This window comes from Mustela erminea, chromosome X (genome assembly GCF_009829155.1).
Source record: "Mustela erminea isolate mMusErm1 chromosome X, mMusErm1.Pri, whole genome shotgun sequence".
Taxonomy (NCBI): Eukaryota; Metazoa; Chordata; class Mammalia; order Carnivora; family Mustelidae; genus Mustela; species Mustela erminea.
Window position 1 is genome coordinate 54,632,418 of NC_045635.1, and position 17,454 is coordinate 54,649,871.

The following is a 17,454-nucleotide window of genomic DNA, read 5'->3' on the forward strand; positions in this document are numbered from 1 at the left end:
GGAACTTTAGGAAATATCATTTAAAAGATAAAAAAATATTGAGTTCAGTCTTCACTAAAGAGGGGTAAATGACCTATGTGTGGGGAGGAAGACCCTGGCAAATGGGCTAGCTCCAGACCTGTCCCAACCACAGAAGTCTAGGAGATGAGTGGGGAATCAAGGTGTCAGGCCTCCCCCAAGATGTGTGTAAAGGTGTGTGTGTGTGTGTGTGTGTGTGTGTTATAGAGGGGGCAGTGTGAAGGAGTTAAAGGGGGGAAGGGTTTGATTTTGTCCCTGAAGTGCTAGGTAGAAATATCAGTATCTGTATTATCCTGAGAGGTCTCTCCTCAAGGTCTACCTGACAAACATCCAAACATTAAAACTCTACCTCATTCATTGGCATCCCCTCATTTTTGTCTCTATAATTAAGCTAAGCTAGGAACGAATCTGGTAGTTCCATGGCAAAGAATATTTCTCTCTGGGCTAGCTATAATAAGGAAGCAAGAAATGCTGCAGGTCAATCTTGGGAAAATGGTAAAGAATCAATCCTTTGGTGGAATGGGATAGGATATCCCCATTCATAGAGTAATGGCTGTTGTGGATACCACATCCCAGGCCCCTGATACTGTTGTATATAGGAAAAAAAAGCAGGAGATTCCAGAAAGAATGACTGGGCAAGGTTGCTGAAGCCCAAGAGACCTAGGGAGGGAGCAGAGCAACTTAAAAATCTGTGGAGCAATCTCATTATTCTCCTGCTCTCCTTATGTCTCCAACAAAACAAAACAGAACAAAACAAAACAAAAAACAAAAATCACTTATAGTTTAGGTCAATGGTTGAAGATTCAACAGTAGAAATATATCACTTAGCTAGGTTGATGATAGTTCTACCCTGTTCTATCTAGGTGATACCATTCCTCATGAAACTGGGTTCAGTTTTAAGCTCCACATTCTCCAGAGAAAAACAAAGTGGTACCTCCCAGAAAGGAAAGGCTATCTTTAGACCTCTTCAGGGATTTCACAAGGCAGAGAAAGCAGATGAGGTCTGTGTGGCCCAAGGAACAGATCCAGGACCCATGAGTAGATATTATAGGGAGACAGAAGATTTTTCTTTACATTGAGCTCCAATCTACCAGTTATAGTTGCAGTACACATGGGGCAGTAGTAAGCTCTCTGACACTGTAAGTATGTGAGCAAATGGGATACAAACATTTGTTGGGGACATTACAAAATGAACTAAAACATGGATTGGAAGACTTGGAAGGGAAGTTGGACTAGATAACCCTGAAGATAAATAAGCTGACTTGTTTGATAGCAGTGTTAGATTTCACCTACATTTTGTTCACATTTTCTTAAGTAGATATAGGGGAGGGGGAGACATTAGAGGGCCTAGACAATATCTTACCTGCAGAAATATGGAAAAGTGTTTTAAAATGTAGTTGGTTAGTTGAAAAGTAGGAATCTACCTGCTCTCCTGCTTCATATTACCTCATATTACTTAAGCCTCTGAGAAAGTAACACTGGCTATGGAATATTCACATTGATATGGTTAGACAAACTCTGGAATGGAGTCCCCAGCTGGGCTCTAGCTTAATTCAAGCACTGATTTGCTCCGTGACATTGAGCAAATCACTTTCCCTCTCTGTCTCAGTTTCTATCTCTACAAAATGAGGCTAACAAACTCTGACCTGCTTACCACAAAATTGTGTTAGATCAGATAAGTGTAGCCAATCTGGAAGGGTATACAAATTGAACTAGGGTTGGAGAAGGAATGAAAATTAACAAGATTTAAACATTTTGAATGCCTTAGACACTATAAAAGATGCTTGCACATACATTTCTTACTCAACCTCCCACATGATCTTATGGGGTAAGTAGTGCTCTCTACTTTTTATAGTTTACAGAGAGGTAAAGAGATATACACATGGCTCACAGAGCTATTAAGGAATAGAGGTAGATTTCAAATATAGGGATGCCAGATGGCAAGGCTTACTTATTTTTCCATTGTGTCATGGTGCTTCTACACATGAATGGAGATAACTGAATATGAATATTAGACAGTGAGGTCAAGAGGGCTTGTGAAAAACCAGGATAGAAAGACCAGCACCATGTCAACCTGGCTACTTCCTTGACCATTGTAGGCCCAGAAATGTGATGTTTAGCTGACAGACTCCAAAGATTAGTGTAGCCACTTTTGCCCCTCCATTGTTTCTAGCTTGCTCTTCCTCTACCCCTAGCCCTACCAAACAACAATATTCCGGAGAAAAATTCCTTGGGGGTGGTCCCCAGTTTCTGGTCTTTCTGTCCCACCTTTCCAGCTCACCTCACTAGAGCTAAGGGCTAGAGACTTCAAATGGCATCTTGAACTTCAGTCTGTCTTCAGAGTTTTCAGCTCTGTTCCCCCACAAGGTCTCAGCTCCAGTATAGGAGGATGAACTAGAAAACTTTTGTAGATCAAGCTCTGTGCATTTGATCGGGGTGTGGACCCAGTGGGAGTGGCTCTCTGAGGCACAGGAGGCCATGGTAAAAGACTCCTGTGTGGGGAAGCCACAAATTGAGCTGCAGTCGTCATCCAGGATGGGGTTAAGTGGCTGGGTCTCACAGATGCTTTCACTCAGGGGAGACTCAGGACTGGTCTCCTGGCCAGGTGGCATGGTGAAGAGAGATTCCTCTTCTGCTGCCTCAACAGCCTCAAACTGCAGCGAACCTCCTGCAACGTGAAGCAGAAAGCCACTGCATCACACAAAGGTACGAGATCCATTCAGTGGAGGACCTTGTCCGGAGTACAAGATGGGCAGGGCCTGGGAAGTAGTGCTCCCCTTCCCCTCCCTGGAGATCAAAGTACCTAGCACTAGGCTGAGGTAATACAATTTGGAAAAAACATTTACACTGGGGTATCAAATTGAGGCTACCTAGTGGTGGATCAGGAAAAAGAGTCAATTTCTCCAGAGAATGAGAAACCCTTTGTGGGAAGCAGGACTTTGACCCTCTTTTCCCATGACCTTCATCCCTTAGTGTTATGCCTATGTGTTATGTTGTGTCATATGTCAAGAGGCATACTTCAGATGTAACTAAGATTATGGATCTTAAAATAGTGATATTGTCTTGTATTACACAGGTGGACCCAATGTCATTTTATGTGCTCTTAAAAGCAGGAGAATCAGAGAGAGCATCAGAGAGATGTGACATGAAAAGGACTTGACCCATCATTACTAGTTTTGAAAATGAATAAGGGTCATAAGCCAAATAATGCAGGTGGTCTCTAGAAACTAGAAATGGCCCTCAATGGACAGACAGCATGGAAATGGGACCTCATTCATATAAATGCATGTAACTGAATTATTCCATTTTTCTGAATGAACAAGGAAATGGATTCTCTCCTCCAGTTTCCTGAAAGGAACACAGTCCTGTGAACAGATTTATTTTGGCCTTGTAAGACCCTAAGTAGAGATCCAGCTAAGTCCACAAAACTTCTGATCCATGGAAATGGTGAGATAATAAATAAGTGTTTTAAGCCATTAAATTTATGTTAATTTGTTATGGCAGCGACAGAAAAGGAGTACATGCTTCACGTATAAGTCTAATGCAGCATTAGGTTATGAACTGAGAGTCCATGGGGTGTGTATTTGTTTGACTCTCTGCATTGTGGTTGTTTTATTTATTTGTTTGTTTTTTTGTTTATCTATTTCTTCATTCATTTAGTCATTCAGTATGTACACATGTATTTTATTACTGTAATTCATCATCAGAGCTTAAAACTAACATACAGAAATTTGGATTTATGTATTCCTCTGAAAATGCAGAAAATATTAAAACATTGAACATTCCTCCATGATAAAACAAAGAGAAAGAAGAAAGGAAGAAAGGAAGAAAGAGACAAAGAAAGAAAGGAAGAACGAAGGAACCACTTGGAGTTGAGTAGCGGATTCGCCTTTAGGCAAAAAAATGAACTAACTCTTTAGTTTGCCATAGTCCCTACTCCTCTCTATTATGTAATACATAGAATCTAATTCACACAATGATTTCTCCTATATGACTCCAGTATGCATATTAGTCAGTGACTCCTGATAAACACCCTCTCCAAATGAAAATAAACAAACAAACAAACAAATAAATAAATAAAGTTTTGTCCTCTTTCTCCTGTGGAGACTCTGAGGGAAATACTTGCCCTCATATCCTCAGAGAAGGCTATTTAATTATTATCCTGAAGACAGGGGAGGAGCAGAAAAGGGTTACACACTTCTCCTTTCCTGAGGCAAAAGGAGGGACATAAGCAACTCTCAGATGTTGCCTCATCTTCATCCTTCTGGGGTGTGGAGCCCAAATGCTTCACTGCCTATGTTTCAGGCCCATGCCCAGGGACTGGGCAACAGATCTCTTATTTGGGAAACTGTCTCCAAAGTCAGAAAGGTCCACCCTGAACCACAATGTTCCAAGATCCACCAAATAGTAGAGGAGAAAGAAACAGAGTTTGAGAGGGGTGATAAAGGGGTAACAGTGTTCCCTTTGCATCCTTGCAGTCCAAGAAATGCTAGATTCACCATTGCTTAAGCCAAACCTATATGCTAGGCCTTCTATAGATTATCTGGCATGTCCTAAAACCAAACTTACCCAAGGAGATCTATATAAAGAGATCTTCCCACATAGAGAGAAGTTAAAAAAGTGATACTGTTTTGGGCCCAGTATCTGGTGGGCTGAGGAGGAATCTAAGCACCAGTATAACTAAGAAAGTTTATTCTCCCCATTTTTTACTAAACAAACTCTATTCATTAGCCTGGATTCCTGTTTAGGTGTCTCTGCCTAGCTCTCAGTTCTCTCAATGACACAAAAGCTGCACAGAACCTTAATACTCTGGGCTCTTGTTCTACCCTTTGCCTATTCCTGGCCAGCCCATCATCCCATCTCTTCCTATCTTTGCCTTCATTGACCTGGACTTTCTGTCCTACATTTTTGGATAATGGCTAGAGCTGTGCTTAAAGCAGATCACAATGGTACTCCTGACTTTATGACCTTCCATTGGCAATTTCCATGGCAATCTCCTATGGGCTGGGCCAGACCTCTTTGGGTGTCAGTATTGTCTGGGAGTAAATGTCTGTGTCCACCAGCTCCTCTGGAAACTGGATTCTCAGTTACCACATTTGAGATATAACTATTCTGTTAACAGTTGCCCAAGACCTCACCCACTTTTATTACAGTCATGTCTCAAAACCAGCCATTCATCCTCTATTCCTGATAAGCTCCAGAATCTATACCTATAAGTAGGAATGAAGAATTGGAAAAGAACTTAGAAACCAACTAATCCAACACCAACTCTCATTTTAAAGATTAGGGATGAAAAGGCCCAAAGAAGCTAGACAATGTGTCCAAAGTTGCATAGTAATACATAGGTTGATTTAGAACCTAGATATCCACAATATTCCCCCAAGGGTTTTCTCATGATGCTGTGTTCCTTTATGAATCCCTTTACCTTAATGAATCAAGTTCCATAAACTTGCAGGGTTGGTCTCAGTAGTTTCTGAAGTCCCATGCTTTCTATTGCCACCCACAGATAGTCCACCCCTGAGGTTTTCAGCACTGTAGAGAAGGCCCATTAACTCTCAACCCCAGAAAATTCCTTTCTTCTGCTAATCAGAGCCTTGCTCCTGATTCATGTGATATGTGAAGTAGCTACCCTTACCATGCTGGCAATGTCTGTTGAAGAACTGCTTGCAGTAGAAGAAGAAGAGCCCCAGGAAGGCCAGGGAAAACACCACAAGCAGACTGCTCATCAATGCAACAAGTGTGGCCTCCTGAGGGGGCACTGTGGGTATATCTGCCTTCACTAAGCTCAACTGGAAGGCACCTGTGAGATAAGAAAATAGGGGAAGTCAGTCACTATGGGCAGTTAATAGTCACCCTGACATTGGGCCCGAACTTCTGTAAGCTACTGTCCTCTTCCTAGGACCTCCCCCAGTTAGGGCTGCTAAGCTGGTTTTAATTATTCATAGAGAAGGCAAAAATATAAAGAATGAAATAGAAGAACTTGCACATACTGTTGGTAAAGTATAAGTTAATACAATTATTTAAACACAAACATATTTATGGTCTTTCCATGTCATATCTAGTTATATAACCTAGAAAACTAGAAACAAATTAAAATGTTCATCAGTAGAGTACAGGATAAATAAATCATGTAATGACATAATATTATTATATAATTTAAAATAAAAAACCTGTATGGATCAATATAAATAATCCAGAAGGGAAAAAGAAAATTGGGGAAAGTGAGGATATAACTTGAAATAATTTATATAAAATATCAAATATGAAATTATGTAACAAAAATACAAGTATTAAAACATGGGTGGAGGGTTTGGCAGAATCATAGTGCTCACCAATTATCCACATGCTTCCCTGTATTTCCTAGAGACTTTGTAGTTAGGCCATCAGAGTACTTCTGGCCAATAGACCATGAGTGAAAGTAATGTGTGTCCCTTGCAGATTGAAGTAATTAAGAACCACTATGTTTCTTCCATATCTTCCCTGTTCCATCAACTTAGGAGCCACAGGGTCTAGATGGTATAGTCACAAGATGGAGGAATGTCTTTATATAGTGAAAAATAAACTTTTGTATTAAGTTAGGGGTTTGTTACTGTAGCATAGCCTACCAAAAGGATGCATACAATTTTATGACAGAGGTTGCCTCTGGGGGAATAGGGAGAGAATGAAATTCAGAGAGGATCTAAAAGGAAATTCTATAGGGATGCCTGGGTGGCTCAGTCAGTTAAGTATCTGCCTTCGGCTCAGGTCATGATCCCAAGGTCTTGGGATTGAGCCCTGCATCAGGCTCCCTTCTCAGAGGGGAGTTTGCTTCTCCCTCTCCCTCAGCCCCTCCTTAATTCTCTCTCTCTCTCTCTCAGATAAAAAAATAAAATCTTTAGAAAAAAAATTCTATTAAATCTGTGGAATCTTTGTTCTTTTTAAGAAAACCTAAAATAAAGGGGCGCCTGGGTGGCTCAGTGGGTTAAGCCTCTGCCTTCAGCTCAGGTCATGATCTCGGGGTCCTGGGATCGAGTCCCGCATCGGGCTCTCTGCTCGGCAGGGAGCCTGCTTCCCTCTCTCTCTCTCTGCCTGCCTCTCCATCTACTTGTGATTTCTCTCTGTCAAATAAATAAATAAAATCTTAAAAAAAAAGAAAACCTAAAATAAATACACAAAATGTTAAAAGTTATTAATTTTTGATATTGTGCAATTAACCTTTTTTAATATTTTATTTATTTATTTTTGGGAGAGAGAGAGAGAGAAAGCATGAGCAGAAGGTAGTTGCAGAGGGAGAAGCAGACTCCCTGCTGAGCAGGGAGCCTGACATGGGACTCCATCCCAGGACTCTGGGATCGTGACCTGAACCAAAGGCAGATGTTTAACCAACTGAGCCACCCAGGCACCTGCAACTAATGATTTTTATATATATTTTTTCATTTTAAATATTTCTATATACAAATTTTAGAATTGTTTGTTCCAGCATTTTGAAAAATGCCAGTGGTATTTTGATCAGGATAGCATTGAAAGTATAGATTGCTCTGGGCAGCATCTACATATTTGAAATATTTCATAATATAAACATATCAATAATTGTAAGGAGTGAGTATATCTATCTGTCTATCTATCTATATATGATAAATAGAGAAAAATGATAGATAGAAAAATGGATGGTGGTATGGGCATAGACTAGATCGTAGTACTTCATTCAGGCTTTTCTATTCCTAAGCAATAGAGACTCTTTTAAACCTCATATTACATCATCATTATCATCTATAAGTATACAAATAGTATAATTTATAAAGTGCTTTCTAAATTTATTAATTCATTAGACCTAGACAGCCATCCCATAAGGTATGAAGAATGGTGGTTATCATGACTTACATTCTTTTCAGATGATGTAAAGAGGGTTATGCAGACACTGCATTATAAAATAAGAATTCAAATCTAACTGCTTCCCTTGCCAATCTGCTCTACAGGAAGGAGTACAAAGGGGTAGGGAAGTCTTTACTACCCTATCTTACTACCACCCCAATGGGTTGGAGGAAAACAGGAGAAGAGAACTGGATACACACACTGAACCTCAGAGGTGGGTGTCTGCTTTGTGCATGGAATGCACTCTTGGTCCTGCAGTCCTCCAATGCATGTCTTTCGGTAGAACCTATGGTCAGAGCAATAAGGAATGGCAAAGTAATAAAATAAACAATGCATGTAGGCTGGTCCTTACTGAGACCGTAAGCAACTTCTAAAAGTCTTGCCCTCCTGGAAGCTGGTACCCACCTCCAACCCTTATGAATGCTCTGCCTCAATATCTGATTCTGAATCAGAGTCCCACATGTTCTACCTCCTCCCTCATTCACCAGAACCAATAGCTAAGAAACAGAATTAATCTTATAAGAGAGGGTAGCACTGCTTTGAAATCAACTGCTTTGTGATCTCTTTTAGGTCTACAGTGAAATTTACCTTGAATCTTGGGCCTTGGCTTAAGCATGCCAGCATGATGAAAAAATTGTTAAGTATTCATCTGTGGCTGACCATGTGCTAGGCACATTGTAAGGGGATCATGGGAAGACACTGCTTCTCTCTCATGGGACTTTGAGCTCATCATGATATGGACAGTTAGAATATTTCAACTAGACTTTGAAAGGTAAGGATTAAAAAGACCTCCAAGGAATAAAAAAGGTCCAGAAAAATTTTGGTCTCCAGAGCAGGATCACCTAGGCAGACAGTCTCCACAGACAGCATTAGAGGTAGCTGTGCAGTTGGTCTTCTGGATGCGATTAATGACAGCACAGGTGATGCAAGCCTGACATCTATGGTGGCCCCAGCTGTTTTTGAATCTGCGGGAAGGGCAGGCTATGCAGTATGCATCTCCACCGCCTCCATAGCCACAATCCTGCAGAGAGATGAGAATCACTAACACAGCTCTATAGAAACTTAGAGAGAGGATCAGCTATGGGACAAATGGACATCGTATACAGTAGTGTTTTACAGACTGCAAGTTGAAATACGTTTATGAATCACAAAATCAGTTTACTAGTTTGAGATCAGCATTAAAATTGAAAAACAAAACAAAATAATGATAAAAATATCAGTGTACATATGCTAATGCTAAATATCAGTCAACATAGGCTAGGTTATAATATGGCATGTGGGAATTTACAGTGCCTGTATAGATAAAATCTGACTTGTATATGCCTCCCTGGATGAGACTAATTGAAAAGCAAAGGAGGAGTGCCCAGAACACCGGCCTCCTTTGAAGTTTCTTGGCTGAAAATGGCCAAATTCTTACTGAGGTTCAAGGTTCTAATCTAGGGAGTAAATGTTTAAGTTCTGAAGAAAAAAAAAAAAGGCACCTGTTGTGGTCACATACTTCACAGACTCCTTGCCTTCTTGCGCTTATCACACACTGCCCCATATATTAATATCCTGACCATTAAAGTTACACTTTCTTCCTCACTTTGCACTTGCACTTGCACTTCCTCATATATTGCTAAGATCCCAATAAAAGTGAGGACAAAGCTTGGCACAAGGTCTTTTGCCACTAGAGAGTCTTGTCCTCAGGCCTCTTCTTTCTCCTACTAAGGTGTCTGGAGAAATCTTTTCATTCGCCATTCTCTGGGTTTGATGGACAAACCTGACATTGGCAAAAAGCAAATTCCAAATCTCAATGCCTTGAAAGAACCAAAGTTTATTTCTCAATCATCCTATTAGCCTACCAGAGGTGTAGTAGGAGCTATGCTTTACATTATTCTTATTGGGCTACACGAGGTAACAGAGGCTTATCTTTGTGTTGCCATGATTGGAACATCAGGGAAAAGAGAACATTGTGAATTGCCACTGGCTCTTATTTTCTTCCAGAAATGATCCATTTCACTTTGCTTGCATGTCTTTGACCACGCATACCATCTGACCATTAGTAAATACACAAGTAAAAGAAAGTGCAATTCCACAATGTTCTAGAGGGTAAGGAGGCGGAAATATTTGACAAACAGCTTTAATCACTACCAATACCTCAATATCATCTTACAAAACTTTTAGATAAAATATATGCAAGTATGTGTTAGAATGTGACAAAAAATGTATTCCTTACTCTTGGTAATGGTTAAGAAAATGTTGGAATGCCAATGATATAGAGGAGAGATGAGTGATCTAGCTGGTTCTTACCTTGGGTCTAATATTGACTCAGTGTGACTCTAGCCAGTCCCTCTCTATTTCTAAAGATCAGAAGCCCCAACATTTGAAGAGGCTGAAGTAGATAGTCTCTAAATACTCATCCAGCTCTGACATTCTAACTTAGGTGTAAGGCACCTGCCTGATATATCATAGCTCTTTCAAAAATACAACTCTAATTATTAAGGGATATTAACTATTTGCTAATTATGGCAGAAGTAGGGTGATTGCCAAACTAAGTCTCCATTCTTCCTGAGAATACCACTAGCCAACATTCTCTAACCCCACTGTAGTTAGGTGGATCCATGTACCTAATTTCTAGCTAATGGAATATGGATAAAGTAAGGTTTGCCTCCCTTAGGCCTGCCTCCAAGAAAACTGCCTGTTTTTTTTTTCTTTATACTTATTTTGTATTTAAAAATGCTTTAATTTTATTTATACTGTGATTTTCTGGAACACAGGAACACCCAGAGAAATGCTGAATTCAATATATTAAAAATGGCAGAACATCAGGAAAATGGAGAAGGTGGCAGCTCCAAGCTTTCATTTCCTCATAGTAACACAGAAAAACAGGCAGAGGGACACTTGGGTGGCTCAGTCAGTTGGGAATTCAGCTCCTTATTTCAGTTCAGGTCATGATCTCAAGGTCCCAGAACTGAGCCCCACATCTGGCTCCATGCTCAGCAGAGTGTCTGCCTGAGGGTTCCTCTCCCTCTCTCTCTGCCCCTCCCGTGGCCCGGGTTCTCTCTCTCTCTCCCTCTCTCTCTCTCAAATAAATGAATAATTATTTACAAAAAGTATGCAGAAATTGTCACAATCATATTTCAGGACTCTGGGAAACAAAGGCTTACAGCAATTAAGCAAATGCTGAACCAAAAAAAAAGACGACTTGAAAATGAAAAGAAAATTTTATGCCATTTTTGTTTGCCTTTACTACACCCCTCTCCTGAGCAGCACCAGTCCTAAAGTGGAGGCAATCTTAAAGTGGCAACACCTGTGTTCTTAGTGGGAGGACTTCATCCCTAGTTCCAGAGTGAACTGAGCAAAACTTATTCAAAATTATTGTGTATGACTGTTCTAACCTGTCTGTTGGCTACCTGAAAGACTGGTACAAAGTGTTCACCTCTGTTTCATTCAATTCATAATTCAAACTGGGAAAGGGGTAGGCATTTTTTAAAGAAAAAGATTGCAAAGCAAACTAACGAACAACAGATACCTGGGGCAAGAAATTATAAGCAAATAAACACAATAGACATCCTAACCTTGGAAGGCTTGGAAAGATGAAAGAAATGTGGGATAAATGAATAAGTGAATGTTTTCATTCACTTATTTGTGGATAAAACAAGTAGCATGGAGGACAAGGGGAGTTAGAGAGGAGAAGGGAGTTGGGGGAAATTGGAAGGGGAGGTCAACCATGAGAGACTATGGACTCTGAAAAACAATCTGAGGGGTTTGAAGTGGCAGGGGGTGGGAGATTGGGAGAACCAGGTGATGGGTATTAGAGAGGGCACGGATTGCATGGAGCACTGGGTGTGGTGTAAAAATAATGAATACCGTTATGCTGAAAATAAAAAAAAATAAATAAAGTTATTCTGTAAACTCAAAAAAAAAAAAAAAAAGAAAACATTTAGAAGCACCCATATATATGGGGGAATTTAGAAAGGCACATGCATTCCTAGGGCATGAGAAATGCTTATAAAAGGAGAAGACCCAAAGCTTCCACATCGGGCTGATCCACAGGCTAAGTGCAATTTTGGCTAAGGAATGCTTCAGCACAAACCCAATCTGCCAAGACTGGGAAAGGTGTGTTTTTGTTTATTTTTTGTTTATTTTGCTTAACTTCTAATGCTCAAGGAAATCACTATCATAATATTATTGGGGCATCTGGGTGGCTAAGTCTGCTAAGTTTCTGCCTTCAGCTCAGGTCATGATCTTGGACTCCTGGGATCCAGCCCTACATAGGAATCCATGCTCAGCAGGGAGTCTGCTTCTCCCTCTCCCCCTGCCCCTCCTCCCTATATGCACTCCTTCTTAAATAAATAAATAAATAAATAAATAAATAAAATACAAATATTGACTAACCATGATCTAAATGAACACAGATTACATGACAACATATGGCAACGAATACAGTGTCTGAAAAAAGAGTTTGGAAAAACACCTAAATAAGTGACCCAATAAACTTTCAATAAATTCATTAAAAAAATAAACTAAATGTGAAGAAGGAAAAAAAAACTGATTAACACCACATTATAATAAAAAAAAATGGTTAGTTTTTAACAAAAAGGTGACAAAGCATATAAAGAAATAGGGATGTATGGCTCTTTAAAGAAACAAATAAAATTGATAGAAAGTGTTTCTGAGGAAGTCCAGACATTGGACTTATTAGACAAAGACTAGAAGACTAATATCTTAAATATATTAAAAACTCATGAAATAAGGGAATTAGAAATAAGTGTTTAAACAAAATGGTAACATAAAAATTATAAAAAAAGAAACCAAACAGAAATCCTGGATCTGAAAATAAACCAATTGGAATAAAGATTCATTATAAGTGTTCAACAGCATCTCTCAGCATGTAGAAAAATGAATAAGAAAACTTGAGGACAGTTGAAATTATGAAGTCTGAGGAACAGAAAAAAAAATGAGTGAAAAGAGTAAACAAAAACTAAGAGACACCAAAAAGGGGAGTAACAAACAATGGGGATTCCCAGAAGGAAAGGAGAGAAATAAACAAGCAGAAACCATATTTGAAGAAATAATGGCTAAAATTTTACAAAATGTGATGAAAGATATTAATAAACACATCCATAATTCTCAATGAACTTTAATAGGAAAATTCAGAGACCCATAATAAGACATATTAAAAATAAGATATACAGAGCCAAAGACAAAGAATAAACCTTGACATAACAATAGAGAAACAACTTGTCAAGTACAAGAGATCATATTTTTCCTAAAAAAAAAAAATATGGAGCCTGGAAGGCAATAAGATGACATATTTAAGTATAGAAAGAAAAAGACTGCTAACATATTATTCTTTATCCAGGAAAAAAAAAATTCTTCAAAAATGAAGGAGAAATTAAAACATATCTAGATAAGCAAAAGCTGAGGCAGTTTAATATTAACAGACCTGTACTGCAAGAAATGCTAAAGGTAATTCTTTAGGTTAGAATTAAAGGGTGCTGGGGGCTCCTGGGTGACTCAGTGGATTAAGCCTCTGTCTTCCACTTAGGTCATGGTCTCAGGGTCCTGGGATCAAGCCCCGCATTGGGCTCTCTGCTCAGTGGGGAGCCTGCTTCCCTCTCTCTCTCTGCCTGCCTCTCTGCCTACTTGAGATCTCTCTTTCTCTCTGTCAAATAAATAAATAAAATCTTTAAGAAAAAAAATGAAAGGATGTTGGATAGTCACTTAAAGCCATACAGAGTGATAAATATCTTTGGTAAAGGTAAATACATGAACAAATATAAAAGGCATAATTACTGCATTTTAAGTTTTCCACTCCACCTTTTATTTCCTATACTATTTAAAAGAAAATGCAATAGTTATAAATATATGATATTGGCACATAGTTAAGACAAAAGTGAAGGGCACCTGGGTAGCTCAATGGGTTAAGCCTCTGCCTTTGGCTCAGGTCATGATCTCAGGGTCCTGGGATCAAGGCTGGCATTGGGCTCTCTGCTCAGTGGGGAGCCTGCTCCCCACCCCCTGCTTGCCTCTCTGCCCACTTGTGATCTACTTCTCTCTCTGCCAAATAAATAAATAAAATATAAAATGTGAAAATAATAACATAAAGAGAAATGAGACAAAGCTGTATAAATTAGAGGTTTTGTATGCTATTAAAGTTAGCTTGATCTCAATTCAAACTACATTGTTAAAATTTAGGATATTAAAGGGAATCTGCATGGTAACACAAAGAAAATAACTAAAATATATATAAAAGGAATGAAAAGGAAATTAATAAAACTCACTGCAAAGAAAATCAACTAGCAAAAATGGTAATAATGTAGGAAATGAGGGACAAAAATGGTATAAACCATACATAAGACAAATAACAAGATGTAAGAAGTACTCCCTTAACAATCTCTCTCTCTTTCTCTGTCTCTCTCTCTCTCTCTTTGTCTCTCTCTCTCTTTTAAGTATTTCTCTTAATGTCAATGTTCTAAATGCTCCAAAGGTAGAGATTGGCAGACTGGATAAATAACAACAAAAATATACATGCATGACCCACCCATATGCTGCGTACAAGATTCAAAGACACAAATGATTGAAAGTAAAAGGATGAAAAACATATTCCTTGCAAATAGTAACAAAAAGAGCCCTGGGGTATCTGTATTGATGCCATATAAAATAGACCATGAACAACAACAACAACAACAAGAAATCTATAAGAAACAAAGAAGAGGGGAGAGCAGTTAACATGGCAGAGAAGTAAGGGGACCCTGGGCTTTTCCTCATTCCTTGAACACAGCTGTACTGAGGTCATATCACTTAGAACATCCATGAAATTAACCTGATGAATGGGAGAGGATACCCATGTTTGGAGAGAGATAACCTGGCAAGTGCCAAGTGCATGGAAGTGAATTTGAGGAGAGAAAAACTGTGGTTCTGTAGAAAGGAGGGAATAATTTCCATGGAGAGAGAAAAAAGAGAGAAAGAGAGAGGGTTGAAAGAATGTAGCATCAGGTTCACACAAGAAGAAAACCTCTTTGGACCAAGGACTGGAGAGTGAGGGGTAGTGAGTGTTGCAGGATTTTTGCAAATAGTGTATGGAACTCAAACTCTGAGGTTTTGGAAAAACATGACTTTCACCAGAGTGCAACTATGACATGCACTCCTGGGGAGAAGGGAGCTAGCCTCGGAGCATATAATGTGGTGTAGGAATATCCTGGGTCACACTGGGAGAGAGTGTTCCCCTTCTTGGAGTACATTTGGAAGAGGGTATTTTGCCTCTCTAAGGACAAAAGATACTTCAGGTGCCAGCAAAGGGCCTTTCATCAATAGGGGAAGGCACATTCAGAGGGTGGCTAACCTGGTTGCTGCATTTCATTGTGCTACAGCATAGATTCCATGCACTGCACAGGCAAGGGACTGTTTTTCTGGGATAAAGGACACCAGATACAGCAGGGTGAGGCTCCATGCTAAAGGATGGGGATAGGCCCAAGCAGTGCCAGGTTCTCTAAGATTTGAAATTTTGAATTCATCAAACAGCAAAGATAAAATGAAGAACTGTGGTGTTGGGTGGGCTGAGGGTCCCTGCTACTTTGTAAGGTCTTCCTGACAGGGACAAGAGAGTGGGGTGGAGCCATTTTTCCTCTCAAAAACAATAGAGTCTGGGGTACCTGGGTGGCTCAGTGGGTTAAAGCCGCTGCCTTCAGCTCAGGTCATGATCCCAGGGTCCTGGGATCAAGCCCTGCATCTGGCTCTCTGCTCCACAGGGAGCCTGCTTTCTCCTCTCTCTCTCTCTCTCTCTGCCTACCTGCGATCTCTCTCTGTCAAATAAATAAATAAAATCTTAAAAAACAAAAACAAACAAAAAACAGAGTCAGACTTTAGAGTGCAACACAGTGGCCCCAAGAGGAGGTGAGACCTGCTTATACCAAAACCTGCCCCCCTGTGCCTAGCGACTGCATATGTACTGGGACATGTTTGATTCTGAGCCAGTGCATGGAGCCTTTCCTCTAGAAGACCAGCATAGGCAGCACCCCACATGCACAAGGTCTACTGATCATAGGGTGCTTCAAAGTGTCAGCAGCAGTTCTGGTGATCATAGGACCAGGGTTTACTTCTTAGTTTTTTTCTATTCTTTAGAATCAGGCTCATAGTTTTTTGTTTGTTTGTTTGTTTTTTGTTTTTTGTTTTTTGTTTTCTGTTTGTTTCGTTTTCCTTCCTTTTCTCTTTGTGGGGGGGGGGGGCATGGGATCAGAATTGCTTTCCTTTTCTTTCTTTCTTTCTTTCCTTAAGAATCAGGCTTATAGGTTTCTGATTGTTTTTATTTGTTCTTATTCCTGTTATTATTTTTTCTTTTTTTAATCAGATTTCCCCCCCTTTTTCCTAGTTAAAGGTCCAAACACTCCCCACCACAAGTAAGGAGGAACTCTACAGGGTTGGACCAGTGGAAAAGAGCAGACAAAACTCAACAACAAAGTACATATAGCAGACATGAAAAACACTTCCTAAAGTGTCAGGCCCTGGACAGTGTATGACCCCTTTTTAATATGGCATTACTCTCAGGTGTAGGAAAGATAACACACTTATAAAACATGCAAAAGACAGAAGCTTACCCAAAATGAAAAGATGGAGGAAATTCTCCCTAAAAGAAAGGTTGGGAAGAAATCACAGCTAAGGACTTTCTCAAAGCAGATAAAAGCAATATATCTGAAAAATAATTTAAAGCAGCAGTCATAAGACTACTAGCTGGACTTGAAAAAGCACAGAAGACACCAGAGAAACCCTTGCTACAGATATAAAAGAATTAAAATTAGTCAGGTTGCCATAAAAATTGCTACAACTGAGATGAAAAACTGGATACAATCACAACAAGAACTGAAGAAACAGAAGAGATATTTGGTGATATACATAGATAAATAAATAGCTAGATGAAATTATGGAAAATAATGAAGCTGAAAATAAGAGGGAAAGAAAATTACTAGATCATGCATGTGGCCTTAGGGAACTCAGTGAGTCCATAAAGGAATATAATATCCATATCATAGGAGCCCCAGAAGAAGAAGAGAGGAGAAAAATGGGCATAAAGTTTATTTGACACAAATTATAACTGAGAACTTCCCAAATCTGGGGAAGGAAATATGCATTCAAATCCAAGAAGCATAGAGAACTTACCTCAAAATCAATAAAAACAAGTCAACACCAAGACATAACACAGTGAAACTTGTAAAATACAAGGGTAAAAGAAAATTCTGAAAGCAGCTAGGGAAAGAATTTTTAAAAAATTATTTGTTGTGCTAGCTAACATATATTACATCTTTATTATTTGATGTCATGAGAGAAAAAAAAAAAAAAAGTCCTTAACCTACAAGTGTAGACACATAAGGTAGCAGCAGACCTGTCCCTTGAAACTTGGCAGGCCAGAAGGGAGTGGAAGGAAATATTCAACATGCTACAAGGAAAAATATGCAGCAAAGAATTATTTATCCAGCAAGTCTGTCATTCAATATAGAAGAAGAGATATAGTTTCTCAGATAAGTAAAAACTAAATAAGTTCATGAACACTAAACCAGTTCTGCAATAATATTAAAGGGGACCATTTGACTGAGAAAGAGAGAC

At 39.3% G+C, this 17,454-nt stretch overlaps 1 protein-coding gene across 3 annotated transcripts in view; it reads right to left on the minus strand.

Annotated features, from left to right (window-relative positions):
• Positions 1 to 2,309: 2,309 nt before the first annotated feature.
• The window catches only part of EDA2R (ectodysplasin A2 receptor), a 54,035-nt gene continuing 38,890 nt past the window's right edge, over positions 2,310 to 17,454 (minus strand). The window contains exons 2-7 of one of the 3 annotated variants that reach the window (XM_032330784.1): positions 8,712 to 8,890; positions 8,070 to 8,155; positions 5,654 to 5,818; positions 5,034 to 5,035; positions 2,865 to 2,919; positions 2,310 to 2,692 (exon numbers count right to left, since the gene is read on the minus strand). In XM_032330784.1, the coding sequence (XP_032186675.1) occupies positions 2,310 to 2,692; positions 2,865 to 2,919; positions 5,034 to 5,035; positions 5,654 to 5,818; positions 8,070 to 8,155; positions 8,712 to 8,890 (870 nt within the window). Of the gene's footprint in view, positions 2,693 to 2,864; positions 2,920 to 5,033; positions 5,036 to 5,647; positions 5,819 to 8,069; positions 8,156 to 8,711; positions 8,891 to 17,454 lie in introns of all 3 variants that reach the window. The other 2 variants (XM_032330787.1, XM_032330786.1) reach the window with 2 other exon arrangements.